The sequence below is a fragment of the Pteronotus mesoamericanus genome, unplaced genomic scaffold (assembly GCF_021234165.1).
Source record: "Pteronotus mesoamericanus isolate MK-2021 breed Mesoamerican mustached bat unplaced genomic scaffold, CSHL_Meso_final contig_169, whole genome shotgun sequence".
NCBI lineage: Eukaryota > Metazoa > Chordata > Mammalia > Chiroptera > Mormoopidae > Pteronotus > Pteronotus mesoamericanus.
In genome coordinates, this window is record NW_026555068.1 from 28,555,124 (window position 1) to 28,581,393 (window position 26,270).

Genomic DNA, 26,270 nt, shown 5'->3' on the forward strand with positions numbered 1-26,270 from the left:
AGAGCCCCCGATTCGGTCGGAGACCGCGTGTGGCTGAGCCGACCTGTCCCTTACACTCGCCCTGCCTCGGTGTGTCCACTCGCTGAGTTCAGCCAGCGCGTCCCGTGCTTCCTCCCAGGCTGCCCCTGGGCCGCATGGCCTCCTCCTCGGGACTCCCGCTCCGTGTCACCTGGGCATTATCACGCGCAGGGGATGTGCGACAGATTTGCCAAATCTCCGTCAGCCGCGCACGCTGTTCTTCTCTATGTCCTCTCTGTGTGTGGTTACCTTGGTTACCTGTGTACGTGCTAAAACTTCACTTCTTAGAGTCGTTTTAGGTTCAGAGCAAAATCGGGAGGAAGGCACAGAGATTCCCACTCACTGCTGTGCCCCACCATCCACAGCCTCCCCTGCAGCGGTCTCCCCGCCAGGCGGGACATGTGTCGCAAAGGATGAACTGCCCTGACACGTCAGCGTCGCCAGACTCCACGGGCGACATCAGGGTCTCTCTGGGCGCGGTCCTTTCTGTGGGTTTAGATGTACGTACGACATGTAACCACCACTATAGTATCACATGGAGCAGGTTCACTGCCCCGAAAACCCTCTGGGCTCCCCCCACCCTTGCAAAACCCCGATCCATCCCCGTCCCCGTGGCCTCGCCTCTTCCAGGACGTCCCGGGGCTGGACGCGCGCAGCCTGCGGCCTTCTCAGACTGGCTCCCCCCGAGTCACGTGCATTTGAGGCTCCTCTCTGCCTTTTCATGTCTTGAGAGCTCATGTCTTTTTTGTCCTGAGCTCCTGTCCATCCTGTGACATATTTCAGAAGAGAGTGTGTATCGGGGTTCATGACAATTCTACACCGAATCCCCCCAGCATGTTGTGGACGAGCCAAAGCAGTTCTCAGCTTAGACGTGATTTCACGTTGATGGGTGATGCGATGCGGCCACACGGCTGTGAGATATAACCGTCCTTCACAGAGGGTGACCCCTGCCTCCCGGTGTCCCTGAACCGTCCCTGTTTTAGCGCTGAAGGTCTCACACTGGGAGAAGCCCTTCCGTCTCAGACAAACAGGGCAGTTGGTCTCCCCACATCGGGGTTTGAAAGAAAAGGTAGCAGTTTGCAGTTGGGGACTAGAATGATGGCTGAAACGCCAGTGACACCGAGGGCTCCTGGGACACAGGCGTCACGTGGCTACCGGTTCCTTGAAGGAGGGCCTCACGCTGGCTGTGCGGCTTGTCCGTCTGAGCCGCAAGACCGCCTCTGGGGCCAGAGCAGACACAGCGGGCGCCTAACGAGCGGCTTCCGTCTCCCACGCAGGCTCACCGGGTCCCGCGTGCCCGACCTGATCGTCAGCATGAGCAACCAGATGTGGCTGCACCTGCAGTCGGACGACAGCATCGCCTCGCCCGGGTTCAAGGCCGTCTACCAAGGTAGGTCGGCCGGCGCCTCCGCGGGGGCGGGCCCCTGTGCCAGGCCCACCGGGGTCGGCGACGTTTCAGTGCAGGGACTGGTGTTTCCAAGTCCTTGAGGGAAGGCCTCGTCGCAGGGGCCTGTGCAGAGGAGGGCCTCTGGCTTCCTGGAAGCGCATGGTGTGCGCTGTTCTCACGTCCAGCACAGGCGTGAGCCGAGTCTAGCCCAGGAGCTCGGGGACGGGGGACATGTCGGTCCCTCAGCTTCTCCCTCGGCCCGGATGCGGCCACTGGGCCTGCGGCTCGGGGAGGCTCGCGGTGGATGTGGCTCGCGTCTGCATGGTGTCCGCATGGAAGGCCGGGCGCACCCCGTGATGTCAGGGCGAGGCAGGCCGAGTGCCCGTGGGGGAGGCCGGCGGATCTCGGGGGTCCCGAGTTGCAGCGGCTCTGCGGGGGCGAGCCCTCCCTGCAGGTGACTCGCCTGGACAGGTGTCATCTTGGGGACCAGCTCGCTGGAGTGGGCAGGCGGCCAGGGGCTGTTCCTGAACAAACCACCCGCCGTGTTGCCCGCACGGGAGGGCCCAGGGAGGGCCTCCTAGGGAGCAGGCGTCTTTAACCTCAGGATACTGATTGCATTTTACAAATGCATTAGGGAAACTTCCAAAAAAGCGAGCAGATGTAGAAAAATAGCGTAAGGAACCCAGCGACCTACGTTGGCAGGCTTTTGCAAGCCACGCCCAAACGCCTCCTGCTGGTGGAGGCGGCGGAGGGTGGGCCTGTGCCTGTCACCCTTGGCTCCGCCCAGGCCCCCCACCGTTTTCCCAGAATGTCTTTTGGGAAACCGATGACATTCCTGCTGTTGGACCCTCCTGCCTATTCAAGATCCTGAGCCACAGCTAATTTGAAGTCATTCTCCACAAGGCGGGGGAGAGCCTGTTACCCTGGATCCCGGCGGTGGGCGCGAGAGCTCGCTTCAGGACCCGTCTTACACTACCCTAGAAACAGCAAGGGGCTGAGAGGCGCTTTTTATCAGATAACCAGGGCCGTGCATTTTACCCCGCCCCCCACACACAGCCCCCACTACTAACAGAAAATGCTACTTATAAACTGCAGTCTAAGAAAATATGCAGGAGGCGTCCAGACTAAACCATATGTTCCGCATAACTACGTAAATTTTCAAAATTGCAGATCCTTTCCTTAAATAAAGTTTCAAAATTCTAAGGAACTAACAAATCACTGTCGTAGCGTTAGAATGGCGGCTATTTCAACGGTTTTACTGGGGGGGACTGTCCAAAAGAAAGACGAGGTCCTCTGTAAGTTAGTGTCAGGAAAGGTCAGCCAACGGCCCTGCCTTGAACAAGCCTGAGGCCGCTGCCCGAGGTGCGCACGCCGTCCCGGGGGCGGAGCTCCGAGTCGGGCGTGTCCCTCGTTGCCCGGAGCCGCTGCCCGGCCGGGCCAGGGAGTCCCAGCAGCGCCCCTGACCGCCGGCCTCCGACGGCCACATGCGTCTTCACGGAGCCAGTGCCGTCGGTGGCTGCTGCCCGGCGGGGGGGCGCCGACGCCCCGCGCCCTTCGGCGCTGCCCGCCCTGTGCGCGTGCGCGTGCGCGTTCTCCAGCTGCTCTTGGGAAGCGGTTTTCCATCACGCCGGCTCCTTCCTTAATTACTGAGCTCATTAAAAGCTTTGATGTAACGGATGAGTGTGCGTGAAGGCGGAAATGAGAGATTAGGCTGGAGAGTCGGGTTCTATTTCCCTTCGGTTTGAGGCCGCAAACGAGCAGAGACATGCTCTGTCGCCCACGCGTGCGCTGTCGGGGGCCCAGGAGCTGGGAGCTGTGACGAGGGGTCCCTGATGTCAAACGCGTGAGACAGACGATGGGAAAGGGCTGCCAACCTCAAAGCAAGGGGCGCTGCGGGGGACGGCCTGAGCGGGTGGGGGGCGCTCCCCTGCAGGAGCCCACAGAGCATATGGGGGTTAACTTGGCCTCTGAAAGAAGGGGCCGTGCGACTGGGCGAGGAGGGCGGGGACAGCCGGGCTCTCCTTGGGGACCGCAGGGTGTGCGGGTGCACAGGACACGGCTGAAACGAGCCAGGCCCAGCCGATGGCCCCGGCGCGGCCGAGGGAGACCCACGCCAGCGGCGCCGGCCGTGCTGGGCGAGCGTCCCTGTGCGCCTGCGCGTCGGCCAGGCGCTTGCACCCGCGCGCACGTCGGAGGCGGGAAGAGAGAGGGGGACACGCTACCTGACCGTCCGCTGTGAGAAAGTCGGCAGTGCGCACGCTGTGTGGAGCGTAGGAAAGGCGCTCACGCTACGGAGGCCCGTGAGAGGCCTGAGCAGGCGGTGGGGGAGGCCGAGATTCGTGGGGGTGAAGCCTTACACGTGAAACGGTGCAACGCAAGATAATCTGATCGAACACCTAAAAGATAAAATGCACGGTATGAACTGCTCTAGCGCAGCCTCAAAAGGCAACACTGTCCACTGGCGGGACAAACTGGACAGACCTAGAGTATGTAATGGATACAGCATCTATAATGTCTATGCACAGTCACGTGTGTGTAACGTATACACAATTCACACATACACGGGGAGGAGAACAACAGGCAGTGGTACGTCAGCGCTTGTCACTGATGTGTCCTGGAACTTGCAGTGAGGGCCGCAACCGAGCCGCGAACGCTGAGCGTTTTCTTCTGCGAGGCAGCAGCGCGACTCATACACGTCCCAGCAGGTGCGACGGACCCCGTGCCAACGCCAAGTGCGAGGCTTTCTTCTTCCTTGTCCAGTCGCGACGAGTACAGGCGTGACGCGTCCCGGAGCCGAGGGGCACCGAGGCCTGGCTGCGTACGGAAAGCTGACATGTGCTTAGGGCGTAGTTTTTCCACTTCACAGTTTAAAATTCTTATCATAAGTTACAACAGTAATTCCTGCAGATCAAAAGAATTGTTTTGGGAAGCCAATCTCGCATTTGGTAACACCGCAGGATCCTTGTTAAAATATTATAATGCTGTAATACAGCTTGAGATTGCCTACATTAGACTAAAATGTGCGTTCTGACTTTATTCAGGGAAAAGAAAGGAAAAGAGTGGGTCCCAATTCTAGAAGGGCTTCGCCACGACACCGGCCACCGCCAGCACCGAGGAGGGTCGGCGACAAGCGCGCGGGGCCGGGGTGCCCGTGTGAACAGCCCCGAGTGGGTGGCATTGGTGGCCCTGCGTGTGGATGGCCTCCCTGTTCGTAGCTAAGTGATCGTTTTTGTCCCAAACGCAGTGCTCCGTTAAGAGTCCGTCACACACGTTGATGACCTGCTTCTTCAGATACCACGTTGGGCGGAGGGATGAGATATCAGACAGGGTCATCGGGAGCCGCCTGTTGTCCCTGAGGCGAGGACCAGGCTGCCCAGCGGGCGGCACCCCTGACATCGCTGAGCCCCGAGCAGCCTCCAAACATACAGCCCAGGCAGCAACGAGCAAACGTTGTTCAAAAAGCAGCCACAGCATTGGATGCTCAACACTCCGGTGACCCTGCAGGAACCTCTGCCCTTTGCAGCTCCACACTGTCAACGCTGGCCGTTCCCGGCCTGCCCCCTGCTCCCCAGCTGTGGGACGAGGGTCCCCGAGTGCCAGGGACAGGCGCCCTCGCCCTTACCGCCTCGTGCTCCACCGCCGCCGCCAGCGCCGCCCCGCGCTTTGCCCGTGTGCAGAACCTGGGGCACCCTCCTCTCCCTGGGGCTCGGCTATTCCTCTCCCTGGTACAATTAGCATTTTTATTTCATTAAAACATTTTGTTCTATTGAAATCGTGCCGTGAGGAAGGGCACGCTGCTGTTTCTGGCTAATTTGTGTTTGAGAGACATGGAGACGTGTTGGCACATCATTTTTCTCTCCGTCGATATTCCCTCATCTTCTATCAGTGTCTGCGGCGCTTTGATCACTTCTATTGCTCTTTTGATGTTTTCTAAACCCTTCTAGTAATGAGGTGCTCAGAAGACAACAGTGGATGTTACACCGCGCTTTAATTGTGTTAAGACTTTCCTGCCTTCCTGAACATGAACTCACATTTTACCAACTGCTTTTTCTAATTCTTTACATCCGCGACTCCTTCCTAGCACGTCCTTCTGGGCAGACAGACGCGTGCTAATTATTTCCTCTCTCTTCCACCTCAGTTGGTGCTGGGATGTGCCCGCGTGTTGGAAAATTAGAAGCAGGTTTGCCAAGGACCCCGGCTAGACTGCAGAGCTGCATCTTGGGCCCAGCGAGCACGCGCTTCTATGGCTGACAAGCTCTGGCTGGTAGGCGCGGGGATCCCAAGGCCCAGATGACACCATCATGTGCAGTTGTGTTCGTGCGTGTGATGCACCAAACATTTTTTTTTCAAAAAATGGCTTATTTCCCTGCTTCTTTTTTTTTACTTTTTCCAAGACTTTTTTTCCTAACTAGATTCCCTAAACAGCTTTTCCCCTGTCTACGCAGCACGCAGCCTTCCCAGAACCACCCGCGTGTCTGCGGAGTTGAGGTTACGACGAAGAGCAGGTGAATCCAGATTTTGCTTTTGGAGTTCAGGGTGGCCATGCGCTAATCAACCATCTTCTGATCAATTCTTTCATCATCTGTGAAGCGGAGATAACAACAATTGGGGTTTTGTCTGGATAAATTCCATAAATAGGTAGGAAGGCTCCTTGAAGCCGAGGAAAGGACCCTCGGTTGAAAGCTGCGACCACACAGTGTTGGCAAACGGGCGATGCAAACCCGCAGCTCACCTGAAGGCGCGTTCCCCAGGAAGGAGGACTCGGGCGTCCTCGCAGCCCGGCCGGCGCGACTTAGAAGCGGCTTTGACTCGCGCCGCCTCCCTCTCTGGGGGCCACGAATGCTTTCGGAAGCGCGTCACAGGCGCCCCCCCCCCCGCCCCACCTTCCTCCCCGAAGCCGTGGCCTTTCCTTCTTAGTGTCAAATCCATTACCACGAACTCCCCAAATTTGTTTTCGGCCCATTTCAACTTCACTGTTATCTTTCCAAACTCTGCGCTTTCCTGTCAGAAATGTAATCCTCCGTCTGGGTCCGAGCCGGCCCTTCAGACCCTCCGCTCCGCACCCCTCCCTGCGGTGGGCTCGGAACGCGCCTCGTCCCGCTGTTCCCTCCGCGTGCGACCTCCCCGCCAGCCGAACCAATGGGTCTGTTTCATACTTTTTCTTTTCCTGTAACAGACGGAGTTGAATTACACCCTTTTGTTCAAGGATATAATCCCGCTGTTGCCATTGTCGTTGTTGTTGGATTTGGTTTGTTGGGTTTTTTTTTTGGTCTTTCCTCAAAGTTTTGTCCTCCTGCTGTCTACATTGTTTTGTTCTGGTTCTTGCAGGTTTTATTGAAAATAAATCAGAAACCCCCTCCTGTTACGTGGCCCCACGTCTCCCACCCTCCCACAGAACACGCGTGTCCACGCCGGCCCTCGCACATGTCTCCCCCAGACGCTGTCTCCTCTGCGCTGTCTCCTCAGTGGCTGTGTGCACGGGTGCGCCAGCCGCCCTCTCTAGGCTGCTGCTTCATAAAAGAAACAAAAAAGAAGAAGAAAGAAAGAGAAGGAAAGTGTAGCGGGGAGAGCTGTGAACATCACATGTTCTGAGCTGTGTGTTTGAGCCACCTAGGCTGCGATTCACTTGCTCTCTCTGGAAACGGGGAAGTGGGCATCTTTGCCTGTCCCTCGTAGGGCTTTTGTGAGAACAGGCAAGGGGACACTGCGCACATGCACTTGTGACAACGTCCAGAATGCGACGGGTCCTCAGCACAGGCCAGCGCCTCGCTGCAGCGCCGGAGGCAAACTGCGTCCGCGTCCGCGTCCGCCCGGGGGCCCGCCCTCCGGCCAAGCGCGGCCCTTCTCCACCGCGGGGGCCGGCTGCCAGCACCAGAACCTATTAGAGATCCATTGTTCTGTGACGGGCATGGGTCCATGACATGGAGGGTATCTTAATTCACTTGTCCTGTTTCTGTTTTTTATTCTCGTAATTTATCTGTAGAAGGAAGAGGACCCGTTGGCCGGCAGAGTTTGCCGCAATGCGTGTTTTCCTGCCTGCCTCTCTTGGCATTTAAGAAAATCACCCCAGTTCTGGCTCCGCCCCATCCCCTTGTCACTTTTGCTCTCTCCTCTCTCTGTCTCTGTCCCTCTCTAGCTGCACAGTGAGTCACAGTGTTGACGGATGGGCCTTGGTTCACTCAGTCAGTCTTCCAACCTGGTGAAAGTTCACGTCCAGTTGTCTGCTTTAAAAAATAATCTGGCATAACAGCCTTGGGAATTCACCTTTTCACAGATTTTTAAAGCTAGAGGTTTGAGAGGGACCCAAAAAATAACCCCGAATGATCTCCTGGCAGGCGCCCCGTAGTACGGGACCCTGCCAGCTGCGTGCTCTGGGAACCCGCCTGGACCCGGCCACCAGCCAGCGCTGTTGCGAGAGGCCGCTGTGTGGCTTCAGCGGTTTCTGTTTTGTTTTGTTTTGTTTGAAGACTCTTCCAATGTATTTGCCAATTCCATGATGTGTGATTTACGAGAGCACCTGCCCACACCACTGAGTGTTAAGCAGTTTTTGACCAAAACAGCATGACCCCCGCGCCCCACCCTCCCTATTCACCCAATCTTGCTTTGAGAGACTCCTTTTTTGTTTCCCTGGATGAAAAGGTCCTTAAAGGGGAACGTTTTGCTGATGTGGAAGAGGCAAAACAGAAAACAGCAGAAGACCTAAAATGCATCAAAATTGAAGAGTTCAAAGACTTTTGGAGAAGGAGGCAAAAAGCCTCTATAGGTTCATTGCATCAGACTGAGGTGTAAACATGTAAGAACAAATGCACAACTTTTTATAAATAATTTCGGGGTTTTTTGGGTCCACCCTCATGTGCAGAAAATGCTTCTTTCTAATCTAAATTACTGTTTTTTTCCCTCATAAAGCATCATGGGCATAAATTCAACCTTTGGTTTTTTTTTGTAAAATTGTCACTAAACGCATAATTAATTCATTGCAATTATAATTTTAAACCGAAACATTTTGATTCATAGGGGGAAAGAGCCATTTTAATAATTAAAAAGAATAAAATCCGTTTAAAGGAAATTGACACCAATTCTGCACAGTCACTTCCCGACAATTGAAGAGAGAATACCTGTCAGTTAATTGATGGAGCCACATTAATCTGATGTCACACGGGACAAAGACATTGCAAAGAATGAAACGACAGACCAATGTCCTTCATGAATATCCATATAAAAATCCTTAACGAAATATAGCAAATAGGATGTGTGTGTGTGAGACTGTATAAGTGTGTATGTATGATGTAGTTTTTCCAAGAATGAAAGACTGGGTCAATGTTTGGAAGTCGGTTACTGCAATCCATCATATTAATAGCACAAGGAAAAGGCAAACCATCATATCAATTGATGCGGAAACAGCACTGGACCACAGTCAACCCACACCTGTCTCCATTCCCGAGCGAAGGCGTCGCCGCAGACCTGGAGGCTCGGCCCCTGGGAACGTGCTCTCGGACCCCCCGGGGCAGGTCTGCGCCCGACAGGCTGCTGGTCACACGGCCCTGTCCTTCCGGGTCTGCCGTGTCGTTAGGCCCTCCTCCCCTCTGTGCGTCTCCTACAAAGGCCCCTGTCCTTGGGTTCAGGGCGCACCCACGTGGCACGGGGTCATCTCCTCGACTCAAGATCTTTAACCAAATTACCGATACACTGGCCCTTCTCCCAAGTTCATGTGCCGTTTCCACGAATGAGGAGTTGGATGGATATTAGGGGAGGTCGCCTCTCAACCAGCTATGGCACCCACTCATGATGAAAATCCTCGGAAAAGGAGGAAGAGGACTTTGCTCTATTTGATTAAGGGTTCCTGCAGATCCAGCCCCCAGCGTCCGCTGGAGCCGAGTGGCGCCGGTCTGAACGTCCCCCAGAGGCTGATACCCAGGCAGGCGCCCGCGCCCCGTACTCCCTGCCGGCCCGGCACGGGGCTTCCTGTCGTCTCAGACAGGGAGACGGCCCTACGCATCGAGGAGCAAGAAAGAAAACAGACTCCATTTTCAGATGATATTTTGTCTATCTCGAATGTCCCAAAAAACTTACAGAAAAACTCGTAGAACCTGTAAGCCGGTCTGTGACTGGTAGGATTCCAGGTGAGTTACAAAAGTCCCTTGTGCTTCTAGGTTCTAGCAATGAACATGCAAACACCAAAATCAAAAGTTCGACGTCACTTACAATCACTCAAAGCAATGGGATACTTCGACGGAATTAGCCACACGTGGAGGACTTGTATGCTGAAAAGCACAGCCTGTTTTCTCTACTTTAAAAAAATCGTGGCAATGCCCAGTGCTGTCAGGGACGCGGAGAAGCCAGATCCTTCAGACACAGCAGGTGGGGTGCAGACGGCGCGGTCGTGCCAGGACGCTGTGTAGCAGGTTTGCGCTCACGCAGGAACATAATAACCCAAGAGCACTGTGAACAAGAGGGTTTGTGGCAACTCTATTCATAATAGTAAAAAATGGAAACTACCTCGATGCCCTTAAACACAAAAGTCATTGCAGAAACTGGGGCCCACCCTTGCGGTGAAATGCTGTTCAGCAATAAAAAAGAACGACCTCTTGACAACTACACCTGGGTGCATCTGTGGAGAGCGGCGCCGACCGAGTCGGAAGCTAATTCCAAAAGGTTGCATGTTGTGAGATGCCACGTGACATGACAAAACCATAGACCGGAGAGCAGATGCGGATGTCAAGGGTCAGGGAGGGGCCAGGCTGGAGCAGGCCAGGAGGGCCCTTGAGCTGAGGGGCACACTCTGTAGCTCGTCTGCTTCAGTGTCAGAATCGAGTGACAGGTGTTAGTTACCATACGGGGGGCTGGGTGACGGCTTCAGGGGACCTTCCTGTATTCCTCCTCACAGCCTCAGCTGAACCTCCAATCTCAAAATTCAAAATTTAGTTAAAAGTGATAAAACCTCCTAGTCGTTCATTACCAATCACGGATGGCAGCTAAACCGTCGTAGATTGTCATGTCTGCCTCTACCACGTTTCTGTTGAGTACGTTCTCCTATTCCTTACATATTCCTTATATCACCCTATTTTGGAACCAGGTTTCATCGGCTGCGTCTCACTGGAGCTGGTGGCAGCTTTGTGTGAAGCTCCTTTCTTTTGTTTGACTTACTAGAAAGGGAAAGCGTTACTGCTATTGATAACACGTAATTACGTGGAATATTGTGCGTGGAGAACGTAACCGGTGCGGAAGGGCGGCGACCGTGCCCGCAGACCCGCGGCGGCCGTCTCGCTGCACCGGCTACGTTCCCTTTCCTGGGATCTCCTCGAAGGGCTTGAGAAGCAGAAGGTTCATCTCACTTTCCACTGTCGCACTGGAACAAGTGTGTTTAGCCTTGTGTACAAATTGCACAGCCTGTCGAACTCAGCCTCCAGAAAAGCAGGGGCTGCACACGTAGTTGGAAAGTCTGTTTTACGTGAAAGCGAACCCTGCCTCACAGAGGGAATCTCCTGCGTGGAGACCAGCCGTGACAGGGAGGGGCTGGCACAGGGGAGCCCACCTGTCGCCCCGGATGCGAATCTCATCCTCGGCGACGAAGGGCCTAGACGAGGACACTTCCAACCCCATGAGCAACAGGCAGCATCTGTGTGAGGTTTCCCCCACCAATACTGTGACCGATCCATACAAGAGCATTTGATTTTCTCCCTCCCCGCGAGGGGATCAAGCCAAGAAAATGAGTTCGCCCTTCCGTCTTAGCTTCCCGATGCACGACAACCACAGTCCGGGGGCAAAGATCAAGCGCCACACTTCGAATGAGAAGTCGGCCAGCTTTCCAGGCTGCTGCAGCGTTTCTGTCTGCCTGTCTTTTGTCTTTCCTCCTCATTTTTAGCCTTGCTGTATTTTTTTGAGGAGCAATAGTCAGAGTGGCTCATAAAATAATGACCGACGTAGCCTTCCCTCATCTGTGCGGATATGCAGCAGCGCACACACAGACGCCGGTTGGCTGACGTAGACGCGCACGATGAGGCGGCGGGGGCTGCGTCGGGCGCCCTGGCTGCGGCGGCGTGTGCTCTGGGGCAGTGGAGTGCGGCACTGTCAGTAACTCGCAACACGTAAGATAAAAATGACAAATTTCAGGGGGTAAAGAAACAGCACCCGGCCTTCTTGGTTCCACTGCAGATTTTATACTGCAAATGCAGTCGAACATTTCCACGCCCTTCAGATTTCCTTGGGCCTCTTTGCCCCAGTGGGGGCGACTGAGAGTAAAATTTTTATCAAGTTTTCTGCCTACGTCTTGGCTTGCGTGTCCGTTTCATTGGTCCTGGGTCCCTACCAAGGTGTGGAAGGGTCAGGTCACATGTCAAGACCTACGTCACGCTTTGAGGAGCCCCGGGGCGGTGTCCCCCGGGGCTGCAGCAGTTTACCAGGCTGCCCGGCGCACAAATCCCGGCCGGCACGCGGCGAGGCCAGCCCTTTAAGTCCGACCTTCCTAACGGGTGCAGACGGAAACGCTTCTGCTCCCCACCATTTAAACCGTCCGCTATCTTCGCGGATGCAGCCCCTGCCCCGTGTGCCCAGTAGCGGTGAGAAGGAAGCTTGTCCCGCTCTCTCTGGTGTCATTGCTCTGTGGCTTGCTCCCGGCGAGCTGTTGGGCGGTGGAGACGTTCGCCGAAGCTCCAGCCGCCGCGGCCCTGGACACCTCGTGCCGTTGGAGAAACCGCATCGGGACGCAGCGCCGGGCAGAGCAGGTCAGCTCCTGTGTTCACGGCCACCAGCGTCCCCTGCCCCTCGAAGGGTGATGGAGCCTCCCGCTCACGTTTGAACGGCATCTGGAGGACCCAAACAGTCTCATGGAAATCGTTCGGGACTTTTCAGGTGCATGGGCACTAAAAGAAAGGTAGGTAAGGTCCGCTTTCACGCCCTGGGGGAGTACTACTGCTCTCTAATGAGATTCAGGCGCACAACCCGTAGATGCTGGCGCCAGGCAACTGGATTTGCATAATCGCTAGGTTCTTGAGTGAAGTGAGGCTTGATATCACTTCTAGATGTTAAGACTCTTCTGGTTATTACTTCAGGTCTCAGGGTCCCCGCCAGCGTGTTTTATCAGCCTCTCAGCAACAGACACTCAGATCAGCTCGGACGGCAACCAGTCGATATGCAGACGTCTTGAAAGAGCTCGTTTCATCTCTGAATTTGATTAAACTAGCTTATTAGTAGCCTGTGTAAATGAAAGACTTTCACGTTTCCGTGAAATCTGAAAAAACTTTGTGAAAGAGATAAACGTACTGAACAGAGGTTTCCTGAAAATCATTAGCTGGCAGGACCACCTTAGACTAATCGTTTCATGTCTAATAAATCCAATTATGAATACTTTCTCACAAATTATACTGATGGAGAAAGGTTTGCATGACGTGGAAAATAACCTCCATAATCAAGAGTCACTGCGTACCAAAGAGTCCCTCTCTCCTTCATCTTTATGAAATATTTCACCATTCGATTATGGACATCTTTCTTGTAAATCTTTCAAAAGTGAGTCTGTAGAAATTGTTGAGCGGTGACATACTGTTGGCACTATCAGTTTGTATGATTACTTCCAGGCTACTAAGGAAGAGACAGGGCCGTTCGCGCAGTAGGACCTCGGACCCTCACAGTAGCGGCACCGTTCTGCCTGCCTTCACGTCCAAGGCCGCAGCAGTGCCCCCATCTCACCAGCGGCTTCGTACCGTTGGCGTGGGGAAGGGCGGCCTTCGCGCCGCAGGCCCAGGGAGGCCCGGGCGTTGTCTGTGACGCCGGGTGGCGTGCTAACGGGGGGAGCGGGACACACGCGTCCCCTGTAACTCGGAAGCGGCCACCGACCTGAGGCCCCTGCTCACGTCCACAGCCACGCCCAGAGGAGGCTCTGGGGTTAGTGGTTTCTAACGTCATGACGAAATGCTGACACATGTTTAAGAAAAATTAGAGTGTCTCACCGGCAAGCGGGCAGAGCCAAGGAATAAAAACAATACGTTTTGCCTGGTGTCATCTTCTGTCCCGTCGTTTGATGAGCAGAAACCACCTCAGGTGACATCAAGGAAGGAGGTGGGGCCTTGGTCTGCAAGGGACCAGGCGGCCTCTGTCCAGCCCACCTTTCCACGAACCAATTGGAAAAGTCACAGCCCCGTTAAACGCAAGTCAGACCAGTCGCGCTGACAGGGATTCGAACAGGACGCCCTCAAGGGACTGCGAGCCCGACGCCAGCCCGATGCCAGCCCCTGCGTGGAAGCCCCAGGACAGGAGAACGGCTGGTATTAGAGAGGGCGATCCGAGCCGTAGGCACCGTAGCCGCCACGCGACAGGATCCTCGGGAGCCGCGGGGCCTCCCCGGGAGCAAAACGCCGCTCTCAGGCTGCCCTGGGTTCCGGCTGAAAGGACGCGCTTCGCCCTGGCTCTTCGCAGCAAAAACTCGCAGGGCTTGCTTCTCCGCAGGAAGCAGGGAGGCGGCCCCGCCCGCATTGGGAGGCTCAGCCGAGGCTTTAGGGGCCGCCTTCATCGCCCCGCCGCGCACGCGCGCGAGTAACAGCTGCAGGCGCCACCGCGGCGGTGCCTTGCTTTCCCCGCCCTGCGCGCCCAAGGCGCCACGGCGGGGAGCTGCCGTGCGGCCGTGCGAACAGCCTGGTCACGCAGACTCCGTGGCAGCCCCGCTGACCCCCCTCAGCGGGCGCAGGGACGGGGCAGCGTGGCCCGCCAGCCAGCCGTGTCCCCAGTTCTCCATCGGAGGAAATTGAGTTCTGCACAAGTAGCCTGAACTAGGCCACAGCTGGTGTTCACACACACACACGCAACAACCCTTTCCAACACCGTGGCGTGCGTACGTTTTGCACTTGCAGGCGAGATGGCTTCCTCTGCTGATAAAAATGCATGTCCCCATTTATCGTTAAAGAACAAACACATTAAATAAGGATTGTAATTTTTAATTTTATTTTTCAGCTACAGTTGACATCCGATATCATTTGGTGTTCCTTTCAGGTGCATGGCATGGTGGTCAGACAATATACACTGTACAATGTGATCCCCTGGTATCGCCAGCCCCCCCATGACACCGTCAAGTTATGACACTATTACTGACTCTGTTCCCGGTGCCGGACTTCACGACGTTGTGGCTGTTCCGTGACCGCCCATGTGTGCTTCTCAGTCCCGCCCCCTTTCCACCCTCCCCCACCCCACCTCCTGGCAACCATCGGCCTCTTCTCTGTAGTTATGAGTCTGTTTTGATTTTTGTTTGTTCTTTTATTTTGTTCTTTATACTTCCCATCCGAGCGGAGTCCGACGGTGCTTGTCTCTCTCCGACCGACCGACACACTCGGCGCAGCGCCCTCCCGGGCCATCCACGCCGGGGCAAAGGGTCCTTCCCTCCAGTGACCAAGTGGCGCGCGTTTCCCCGGGCACACGCCTGCCGCCCTCTCATCCGTGCCTTCCTGGTGGGCACGCGGGCTGCTTCCAACGCTTCGCTTTGTGGATAGTGCTGCACGAGACATAGGGGAGCGTATATTGTTTCGAGCTGCTGTTTGAGGAGTCGAGGGTACGTCCCCGGGAGTGGAATCGCTGTGTCAGGAGGCGGTTCCATTTCCAGTTTTCTGAGGACCCCGCTCACTGTTCTGCACAGTGACGGAGGTGAATGTCTATCTGTTCCAAAAGGCGGCGGGAGAGCCTGCTTTCTCATCCACAGGGGGCGCTGGTCGTGCGAGATAGCTCCGTGATGTTCCAGGTATCCAGACGTGGTTAAGTAATTTAGGTGTTGTCTCTCTGTGGCCTGAATTATGGGTTTAAACGAAAGGGCTGGCCCCACGGGATGAGCAGAGATAGCCACCCCTTATCCACACGGTGAGGAGACAGGCCTGCGCAGAGCACATGCCTCCAATGAGACAGAGCAACGTCGCCCTGGCCGTGGGCGCGAGGGAAGGGCAAGCGCACCCCCAGGAAGGCTTGAGCCTGAGGCTTTGCGCGCAGGACCCCCAGTGAGAACCGATCCCAGCGCCCGTTACCTGTTCAGGGAACCCAGGTGTGGCCGTCCACACAGGGGCTGCTCAGCAATAGACAGGCAACAGCCGCTGGTGCCCCGACACCCGGGGTCGGGGGGGCATCCCAGAGCCATCGTGCCACGTGGAAGAGGCCGCGCACCCGAGCACAGGGGCTATGGGATTCCACTTGCGCGAGACTCCTGGGGAGCGTAGAGTGCGGTCGCAGGAGTCACATCGCTGGTTCCCAGGAGCTGGGGACAGGGACGGGGTGCGGACTCACCAGCAGCACGAGGGGCCTTTTGGAGGAGCGAGAAGGTTCTAGAGCATGACTTCATTGCTCGCTACAGAGCTCTAGCCTCTAAATTATTTTTAATGACTTGAGAGACAGAGGGAGGCTGACTTGTTCCGCTTACCTGCGCATACGTTCGCCGCTGCTTGCGTGTGCCCTGACCTGGGATCAAACCCGCAGCCTTGGCACATCGGGATGGCGCTCTGACCAGCTGAGCCGCCCGGCCAGGACGGAACTGGATGCTTCAGTCAAATTCACCAAGTTAAATAAAAGTTCATCAAACCGTTCTTTCAGACATGGTGAATTTTATGGTGCGTAATACATTCCCTAATTAAGATGATCTAAACATGGTTTGGGACTGGGATGAATAGTAACAGAGGACTAGAAAATAATTTTTTCTGTTTAATTATATTTTTAAATTGATAGTACTCTAGAACTAGTTTAGCTGGGAACATAGTAAAAAAAAAAAGTTGAGTCAAAGAAATGGAGAAAAATAGAGTTCAAGGCTTTATTTTTTCTGGGTTACTTTTTTCAGCTAGATTCTGAAATAGCAGATCTTGATCGAGCCCTGTTGTCTTTCTCTGTTCTTCAAAGTGTAACCTTCTTTCTTCTGTCTTCTGGGATTTTCTTTCACACCTGCATTTCCCTGGGTGTATAGCTTAGAGTTTTCTAACACAGATTCAGGTATAAGATCACACATGTGCACGTGATACATCTGAAAAGATTCTTATCGATGAGCATTTTGGGAAACTGAGTAAACAACAAGTTGTGGGAAACTTTATCCACACCCAGGTCCTTGGTTCTTCCTTCGAACTGAACCTACTTAAAGCATCTGTCCTGCTCTGTCAACAAGCTCAAGGCTGTGGACCCAACAGTGAGCTGGCCCCAGGGAGGTCCCCTGCAGGGGTTGTGTTCGGTGAAGCCGGGCCCAGCTCAGCAGCCACGGCACCTGGAACAGAGAGACCCAGTGTCAGAGAAAAGAGATGCTCCCGGGCCAGAGCGGCCAGCAGAGGGTCCCTGGTCAGATCAGGGCGGAACCAGGAGAGCTAAATCCTTCACCTGAAGGAACCGCTACACTGTGGAGAGCTCACAATTACTGTTTTCCTCTACTCCTTGTTTTATGTAGATGAGACCACAAGGGAGTGTTTGCCTGGCTTGAGAACAGGGTTTCCTTTTTTTCCTAACAGCAGGGGTTGCAGGATTAACTCTGTTTAGCATCTGAATACACCTCCCCTGCCCGCCACAGGGCGGCTCTGTCCCCAGAGCTGAGGCCCCCAGGGTACCCAGGTGTGTCAAAGGGATCCCCGGAGCTGAGACTCTCCGGCCACCCACCTGCGCCCCCCCCCCCACCCGCGCAGGAACGAGTGCGCGTTCAGTCAGAAATCAAACGTATGTGCGACTCCGAAACGTGAGTGATGTGTATATTGTTATTATTTAAAGTGGAAATTCCAGGATGGGGACCATTTCACTCCTTTTTGACATCTGCCCAGCAGCAGCTTGGTCCTTGCCTTTCACTCCTTCCCCAAAGAAACCTCCGGGCGGCAGGCTGTGTGTTCAGCGTCCGCGGTGTGAGGGCTGCGCAGGCTGCCGGTCTAGCAGGGCTTTCCCGCAACCGCGGCGCGAGCAGCCAGGCGGGGCCCCTGCCCAGGGCACGGGGACAGCGCGTTGGGGGGGGGGGGCCGCCTGCGCCCCAGGGGCCGCCCCCAGGGCCTGGCTGCCGATTCCAGGGCTGAACAGGCATGAGAATTAAGGACGGCACCAGCGCCAAAGAAACCGCATCTCACACACACGCAGCTTGAGAATAATATAACCGAAAGCCGTTCCGTAACGAAATTACTTTTCCTCACCGAATTTCTACTCGTTAATTCTGAAAAACAAAACCGCATCCGGCACGCCCGGACTTTCCTTTCTTGGCAGGGCTTTGCGTGGCTGGGTGGGCCCTTCGGTCTTCCCCGTGTGGGATGCACGCTGAGAACGCGCTCTGAGACTGGACAGGGCTGCACACGCCGAAGGGCCCCGTCCCTCCTCGGTCCCCTGATCCACGCCGGTGTCTGCGGGTGACATCCTTCGTCCCCGGCCACCACCGCAGAGGCTCGCAGGGCGCCCGTGTCGAGGCATGTGCATGTGGCTGCGACCCGGGCGGGGGTCGCTGGAGGGTCCTCACCCTGTTTTGGGAGCATGTCCCCCCGGGCCGCCCCCGGGCCAGTATTCTTTGTTGAGACGTGTGGCGTCACTGGTCTACGTGTGAGGCTCAGGATCAGCCCTGCACGCTCAGGGCCAGGCCGCTGCTGAGCAGCAGGGCAACAGGGAATCTGGCCAAGCAAACGCGGCCCCTCTGCAGCTGCTAAGTAAGAGCCTGGCACGGACTTGCCATTTTCGCAGTGAGCGTGCGGCGCAGCCTGGGCTCCGAGCTCGCTGGGCGGCACCGCAGGTCAGCCGCAGCCCCCACGGCTCAGAGACATGGCGTGGACCGGGCCAGCGCTGCGCCGGAGACCGACGCGCCCAGAGTCCAGAGACAGAGGAGGGGGCGCCGGCACAGCCCCCCTCTGTGGCTCCCGACCCTCTGAGTCCCGAGCAGGTGCCCTGTTCCGGGGCGGCCGTGGGGGACAAGTCCAGGAGGGTGGGTTGGTGCTATTCCTGGGCAGCGGCCTTGTTGGGATTAAAAGGACCGTGATGTCTGGGGAAACCACATAAAACAGTATGCATTTGGTGATGATTTTTCCAGCTTTAGTGAGAGGACGTGGACGTATAACATTGTGTGAGTTTCAGGTGGACAACGTGATGTCGTGACGTGTGTCTCTTTTGAGGAAACGCTCCCCAAAATAAGGCTGGTGAACAGTCCGTCAGCTCACAGCGTCGCCGTGTGCGTGCGTGCGTGCGTGCGTGGGGTGAGAAACGCGACCTTCCCAGCGCGCAGGACCACGCAGCGGACTATACCCCCGCCCCCGCTCCCGCCCCCGAAGTTCTGTTTTGTGTGGTTTCAGCGACGTGTCGTCAACCGCTCTCCAAATGTACGATTAGATGGCAAGTTCCAGAAATAAGCAGCTGGTGCCTTCTGAATTGTGCGCCACTCTGAGAGCACGGTGCCCTCACGCTGTCCCCCGCTGTCCCCCTCGGCCGCGCACCTTCGTCCCACCTCTCCGCGCTGCAGCCGCTCACGACAGTCTGCGCTCTCAGATCGGTTACGAGCAAGGGCACGTTCCAGTAACTTTGTTTAAAACATTTTTTCATTGCTGTTCAATTACAGTTGTCCTATTTTCCCCCATTGCTCTCCCGTAATTTTATTACAGGACAGCGTCGTCGTGTTTCTATTTTATTAGTATACTAATTATTGATGTTGCTGTCTTACTGTGGCTGATGTATCCATTAAGCTTTATTACAGGAATGTGCGTACAAGAAAGACACAGCACACACAGGGCTCGGAACTACGTAAGGTTCCGGGCAGCCTCTTAGGGCCTTGGACCGTGTCCCGTGGTAAGAGGGGGGCCGGTGGTAGCCGCATGCTGTCCACTAGATTCCGAGAACTCACTCGCCTGATAACTGGACCTCCGTGCCCTTGGGCCCCCTGCACCCTTCCCTCCAGCCCTCCAGCACCATGGCCGCCGGCTAAGTCCCCATTTCTAGGAGGTCGGCTTTATGACCGACACTTCGAAGCAGAGTCGCAGCGGCGCTGTCTCTGCCTGACTCGGTTCACCTGGCATAATGCCCTCCGGGCCCTCCATGTGGTCACGAAGGGGACAATTTCTCTCTTTGGGCACCATAAAAATATTTCACAAAAGCATGAACAACGTTCTCCCTGCAGGCGTTCACCAGAAAATCACCCAGAAATCCAGGCCACGCCCCCCACCCCGTGTTCCAAAGAGCAGGCGAGAGCGGCCCGCTCCATCGCACAGGGGAGGCGGCCGATGACACCCGGATGTGCGCGCACGCTTGTCACGGCCAGGTGCCTAAGTGCCAGCCCATGAATGTGTTTGGGAGCAGGGCCCAGAGACAACTTTTGGGGATGAGGGCGGAGACCCGGTCCTGTATTTGCCAAAACTGCTTCCGCTCCGCGCCCCCCCTTAAAGCAGCTACCGTCCTAAGGCCCCGCTGCGCTGTCTCCCCACACCGCCCAGCGAGAATCCCCGCTCCAAGCCGAGCGCCTCCCGTGACAGCTGCCGACCCACGGGCTCGCATCCCACGGTCGTCCGACTCAGGGCCTTTGGTTACGCCTGGTCCCCCTGCCGGGTGCCCGGCTCTGGGTGTTAGGCAGTTCCGGGGCCCCGTTCAGCCACGGGACCTGGTCGCTCTCAGGTGGTCTGAGCTCCTCGCAGGAAGTCAGGGGCTGGGCCTCACACCCAAAGTCCTGTCTCCGGCAAGGCGGGCGGGCCGGGACTCATGCTCACTCCCGGGTCAGCGACGCGGGGCTTCTTCGTTGCCGTTGGCTGCACCGCGGGCTCCTGTCAGGCTCGTACTATTCAGTCGCGTCTGCAAGTCACTGCGCTGTGTTTGAACGTTCGGCCAGAAGAGCGTTTACCGAGCATTTACCGGGGGGCTGCCCTGGCCCGGGCTCCCTGGTCCTCCTGGCCCTCCCCCGGGCTGTTGGCCTTTGAACTGCTCCGTTGGGCTTTAAGCTCCCTCTTTATCTGAAATTACATACATTTTAAGTATTTATTACTTGGCTCCAAATAGCGTAGCCCCCGAGAGTGCATGGATTTTGTCGTCTTTGTCCACTAACCGCATTTCCTAGAGCAGGGCCCGGCCCAGTTGGCCTTCCAGAAGCACGCTTTGCATGAACGACTGTCTCGTTAATCCTTCCGTGTAGGTGACGTTTAAGGCAGAGCAAAGTGTGGTTTCCTGGGTGGCGTGGCGTGTCCATACCCAAGCCCCATGCTTTCATGAAAGGAGCTTTGATTCCGCGTACCTGTCTTTTAGCTGGAGACCGTATATATTTGTTCTGTTTCATACATAAGTTTTAACACTAATTAAAGGAAAGGCTATGCCAATGGACGTGCTGATGTAAATATTCAGTAGAGGATGAACAACCTCACCAGGCCGTTCCATTGGAAACGACATGGGTTAAACCAAGACCAGCAGGCGCCCCGAGGCGGCGGCTGTGGGAGACAGGCAGCGGGCGCGTGGAAACGCCTGTGTCGCCAACACGTTGGTGTAGCCACGTGTATCCCTTAAGTGACAAAGAATTAAGTGCCTTTCTCTCAAGTTTAAATTGCACTTCTTCTGGCTTTTGTCATTCGTGTGGGATGAGTGGAGAACCCTTTTCTAAACTGCTTATGAGAAGAACGCTGAGACCGGCCATCACAAACCACGAGCTCCCTCTCTGTTCTCTGTTAGAGAACAGAGCCACAAACCACAGCCTCTGTTAGACGCTGTTCTCCATGGATTTTTAACGGCCCGTTTGTCTTTCCCGTTTTCAGAGATTGAAAAGGGCGGCTGTGGGGACCCGGGCATCCCTGCCTACGGGCGGCGGACGGGCAGCAGCTTTCTCCACGGGGACACGCTCACCTTCGAGTGCCAGGCGGCCTTCGAGCTGGTGGGGGAGCGCGCCATCACCTGCCAGCGCAACAACCAGTGGTCCGGCAACAAGCCCAGCTGCGTGTGTGAGTGTCCGCCCCGGGCTGCCGTCCGGTCAAGCCTGGGCCGGGTTCCGTGCGGCCCTGCTTTGTGCCGCCTGGGACGGGCTTCCCAGTCTTGGCTGGGGGGGGGATGACAGGCGGTGGCCAGGGATGAGCAGTTTAGAGGAGCTGCGTGCCTGCCCAAGCCTGCGCGACCCTCCGGCCGGGGCGCCGGCGCCGGCCCTGCGCACGCCCGCAGCGCAGGGAGCCTCTCCGCGTCTCCGCAGTTTCCTGCTTCTTCAACTTCACCGCGCCCTCGGGCACCATCCTGTCCCCGAACTACCCCGAGGAGTACGGCAACAACATGCACTGCGTGTGGCTGGTCATCGCGGGGCCGGGCAGCAGGGTCCACCTCGTCTTCAGCGACTTCGACGTGGAGCCGCAGTTCGACTTCCTCGCGGTCAAGGACGACGGCGGGCCTGAGGTGACCGTCCTCGGGACGTTCTCGGGCCATGAGGCGCCGCCCCAGCTGGCCAGCAGCGGGCACGTCGTCCGCCTGGAGTTCCAGTCGGACCACTCCACCGCCGGCCGGGGGTTCAACATCACCTACACCAGTGAGTGCGCCCGCCGGCCCCCGCCCGGCCTGACCCCCAACCCCCCGCGCAGGCGGCGGAGGTCCCGGCCGAAGCGCAGAGGTGCTGCGGCCTCCGTTAACAGGACGAGGACAGCAGGGTTACACGTCGTTATCCTGGTAGCCCCACAGATGCAGCCTCCGGGCAGGCCAGCCTGTCGCCGCTCCTGTGGGGGGGCGGGGTCTCTCACGGGCCTCTCGGCCCTTTCTGGTCTCCTTCCTCCCTCCCCCCCTTCCTCCCTCCCCCTCCCCCCCCCCCCCCCCCCCCTCCCCCCCCCCCCCCCCCCTCCCCCCTCCCCCCTCCCCCCCCCCCCCCCCCCTTCCTTCCTCCCTCCCTCCCTTCCCTCCCCCTCTCTTCCTCCAGCCCACCCATCCATCCACCGACCTACCCATCCACCTACTCATTCACCTGCCTCTGCACCTCTGTGCAAAAACAAACACAAGGACCAAGCAAACAAACCAGTGAACGCGGTGCGGGAGCCGCGGCCCGGATTCACCGGCGCGCCCGCAGGCGGGGTAGGACGGCCCGCTTTTCCTTAACTCCAGTTGCTCGTTGGCAAAACAGATTCTGTTGAAGAACATTTACTTACATGCGTTGTTGAGGGAATCAAGTGAGATCATAGTGTCACATGGGAGTTATAATTCACTGACTGCCGATGCGTCTGCCAGGAATTATTTCCCTTAAGGTGACAGTGACTCTGGGGGTGGCCTCGATCTGTCAGTGAAGATGGTCAGGCGCCGCCGGCCATCAGAGGAAAGTGCCCCCGGGCAGGAAACTGACGCAGGAACCAGGAGCCTGGCCAGGACGTGTCCGAGCCCAGATCCGAGGAGGCGCGAGGGCAGGCCAGTCGACGCCCACGGATACTGGTTGCCTCTGTGTTCCCGTCGCTCGCTCTCAGTATATATATATATCTATACCTATAAACATATCTATATCTCTATATATCTCTCTCTCTATAGACACATACATAGATATATATCCTGTTTCTTTAAAGATTTTACTTATTTATTTTTAGAGACAGGGAAGGGAGGGAGAAGGAGAAGGAGAGACACATCCCTGTGCGGTGGTCTCTCGCGCGCCCCCTGCTGGGGACGTGGCCCACCGCCCAGGCCTGGGCCCCGACGGGGAATCGAACCAGCGACCCCCCGGTTCACAGGCTGGCGCTCGTCCACTGCGACGCACCAGGCAGGGCTCTGTCCTGTTCATTTAATGTGTTCACCTATCGATGACCCGGTAGCTGAGCTCTAGGACAATAAGCAGCTTCATGGGGCGCCCTGCTTCCTTGCTGGGGGCAGGGGAGCAGCGCCTGAGCGCACGCCCATCCCCCCAGCTTTCGGCCAGAACGAGTGCCACGACCCCGGCATCCCCATCAACGGCCAGCGCTTCGGGGACCGCTTTCTCCTGGGGAGCTCGGTCTCCTTCCACTGCGACGACGGCTTCGTCAAGACCCAGGGCTCGGAGTCCATCACGTGCACGCTGCGGGACGGCAACGTGGTCTGGAGCGCCGCCGCGCCCCGCTGCGAAGGTGCGTCCCCGGCCCCCGCCCCCGCCCCCCGGGGCCGGAACCGAGCAGCCGGGGCGCCCCCGTCCCGGGCGGCCTGGACCACGCGCGCAAACCGGCCCCAGGCAGCAGAGGGCGCCATCTCCCGGGCCCGGGGCGGGGAGCCCGGTCCTTCTGTGGCTGGAGGGAGACCGTGTCGCAGGCCGCGCGGCCGCGGGCCATCTGCCGGCCGCCACCTCCGTCCCTTTCTCCCCGCGGAGCTCGCCTGTGTCCCCCGTCCCCCGTCTGAGGACACCGGCGTGTTGGCCTAGGGCCCACGGCCATGTCGTCTTAAACAACAGCCTCCGCAACGGCCTTCTTTCCCGGTTATGTCACGTTCTGAGGTTTGGGGTCAGAGTTCCAAACTATGCACGTGGGGGGGGGTGCGTAATCCGGCCCACAGGAGCGATGCGGCTTGGGTTGGCTGCTTTGTTGCCCTTACGGGAGCTGACGCAAATGCTGCCTAATTTTCTGCTCGACACGGTGGCTCTGGTTCCTCATTGTACGCTAAAAACCAACAACGAGGAGCAGATTGATTAGCTCTAATATTTACTCATGTAAAATATATTCACTCAGGAGATAGACTCACAGCTTCCCTGTCAGAATGGGCCACGCACACGGAGGGAAACGCCACAGACATCCAGGCTGTTTCACGGGTCCGACTTAGGGCAGTTGTGGTGAAAGGGAGGGGGGCACGGGGGTCCCCCAGGCCACCCCCCAGGCACAGCCTGCCCTGCTGCCCACGTCCATCAAACCCGGGACAGGTGACGACCCCCACGGACCCGTCAGTGTCCCAGAGGGGACGCCAGGGTCACCCGGGGCGTTGCACCTCCCCCGGGGCGGGCGCACGGAGGAGGACATGTGTCCGGCAGTGCGTCACGTGGCACGCAGATGTTCAGCCAAAGGGAAAACGCTGACTTCGTCTCCCGGAAGGAGCCGCGGAGGCCCCGGGGCCCGGCCGCGCCGCGCGGGCCGGCAGAGCGCGGCCTCGGCGAGGAGATGTACGCCCCGGGGCCTCGTGCTTCCCTCACCTTCCGAGTCGCAAGCCGCCCTCCGGGACCCGTGTTGGAAGCCCTCAGGCAAGCGACTGTGGAAAGACGTTCGGTCAAGCGCCTGGCGGCTCTGTGAGCCTGGCGGGCCACAGCAAGCGCGGGCCGTGGCGAAGCGTTAACTGGCAGCGAACGAAACGCCGCCACGTTCGTAACCCTAGAAAACGTACGCCCTTAACAAAGACCGCCCCTCAGAGGCGCTGCTTCCGTGTCACCACGTGGAAGACCAGGCGCTAGAATCACACGTGTTGCCATAGGACACTGTGGACATTCATACACACATGGTGTTTTTTAAATGAAAGGAGGGGTGCACACCAGAATGTTAATCACATTTGTGGGTGGTCTGCACCCCACGTTCCCTGGTACCCCCTCGGCCGCCACGCTCGGCGGTGTCCCTTCTGCAACAAGCACGTAGACCAGAAGCACGAGTCGCACCTGCCCTGCGGGGCAGGCCCCCTCCTCCGCGGGAACCGGGCTGCCCCGGGAAGGCCGAGCCCTGGCCAGCGGGTTCCCGGCGTGTACGTGTCTTTCTCAGGCAGCATCTTTGGATAGTTCCTTAAATATGAAATGCATAGAATTACGTGCGTCATCAAAGCTCAGTAGGCGAGTGTCCTTGGGAGGAAGCTTTGCCTCAGCGCGTGCAGACAGGAGCCCGCGGGCGCGGGAGACCCGGTGCCGTGGCCGCGGCCGCGGGTCAGCGCCACGCGGGCCTCGCCTCACTGACCCCACTCCCCTTCCAGCCCCGTGCGGCGGACATCTGACAGCGTCCAGCGGCGTCATCATGCCTCCCGGGTGGCCAGGGTATTACAAGGACTCTTTAAACTGCGAATGGATCATTGAGGCGAAGCCAGGACACTCGATCAAAATCACTTTCGACAGGTAAGGAGAAAGCCCCTTCCTGCTTAACCGGGGCCCGGTGGTCCGTGCGTGCTAACGTCTCCATTCACATGGTTCTGAGAACTTGGAGACACGACAGTTCTCTCTGGGTCCCCCAAGGAGTGTATGTAAACAGAACAGGCACTTGCCTGGAAGGTTGTGCTCTTGCTCTTCACCCGCTAAGGCCCAGCCGGCCGCAGCAGGGAGGGTCCCGGGCTACCGCTGGCCGGCCCTGGCGGCCGCCGGCCCTGGCGTTCGGGGCCTGCAGGTGCGATGAGCTCCGCTGGCTCCACTGAACGTGGCTCGTCCTCTAGACCCTCCCGTGGCTTCGGGTAGCGAGGAAAGCAGGCTGCTCTTCCGCTCTTGGCCACTGGTCCCCGGAGCTGGCTTCAGTCGCCTGGGCTGCAGGGACAGCCTGAGGGCCTGCTGATGATCTGGGAGCAAGATGCCCTGGAGTGGCGCCCGGCACAGCCGTGCTCGCCGCGGTTTTCCTAACGAGCCATTTTACCGTTGGTCTCAACGGCGGATCAATCTGCACATCCTAAACCATAAACGTTTTGAAACAAACTGCAAGTTTTGAAATCTAAGGAGGCACTGCGTTTGGTGTTTCAAGCTTAATCTTTAAGCGACATTTCCCCAACCACGGCCTCCTCCGGGCCAGGTGAGGCCTGGGGTTTAACACCCAGAGTAGCCGGATGTCTCAAAGCAGATGAGTCTTCTAATGTCATTTCTGTTTTCCACTAACTTTCTAATAACTAATAATAACCAGGCAGGGAACATTTTGAGCAGGAGCTGCATTATCCCTCAGCAATTATTTGTATTTGAAATTATGCTCCGTGTTGCTATTTACTTGGGGTAACTAATAGGAACCTCCGCAGGGTAATGTCTCGGATGTAAAGGGGCACTTCGTTTTATGTGCCGATTTGGTGGGACAGAGGGCCCTCGCCCGCCACTGTA

General features: G+C 57.2%; 1 protein-coding gene across 1 annotated transcript in view; it reads left to right on the plus strand.

The window, feature by feature from the left end:
* The window catches only part of CSMD1 (CUB and Sushi multiple domains 1), a 720,682-nt gene that overhangs the window by 538,678 nt on the left and 155,734 nt on the right, over window positions 1-26,270 (plus strand). The window contains exons 12-16 of the mRNA XM_054565852.1: window positions 1,296-1,408; window positions 21,079-21,261; window positions 21,504-21,830; window positions 23,179-23,373; window positions 25,178-25,316. Of these exons, the coding sequence (XP_054421827.1) occupies window positions 1,296-1,408; window positions 21,079-21,261; window positions 21,504-21,830; window positions 23,179-23,373; window positions 25,178-25,316 (957 nt within the window). The remainder of the gene's footprint in view (window positions 1-1,295; window positions 1,409-21,078; window positions 21,262-21,503; window positions 21,831-23,178; window positions 23,374-25,177; window positions 25,317-26,270) is intronic.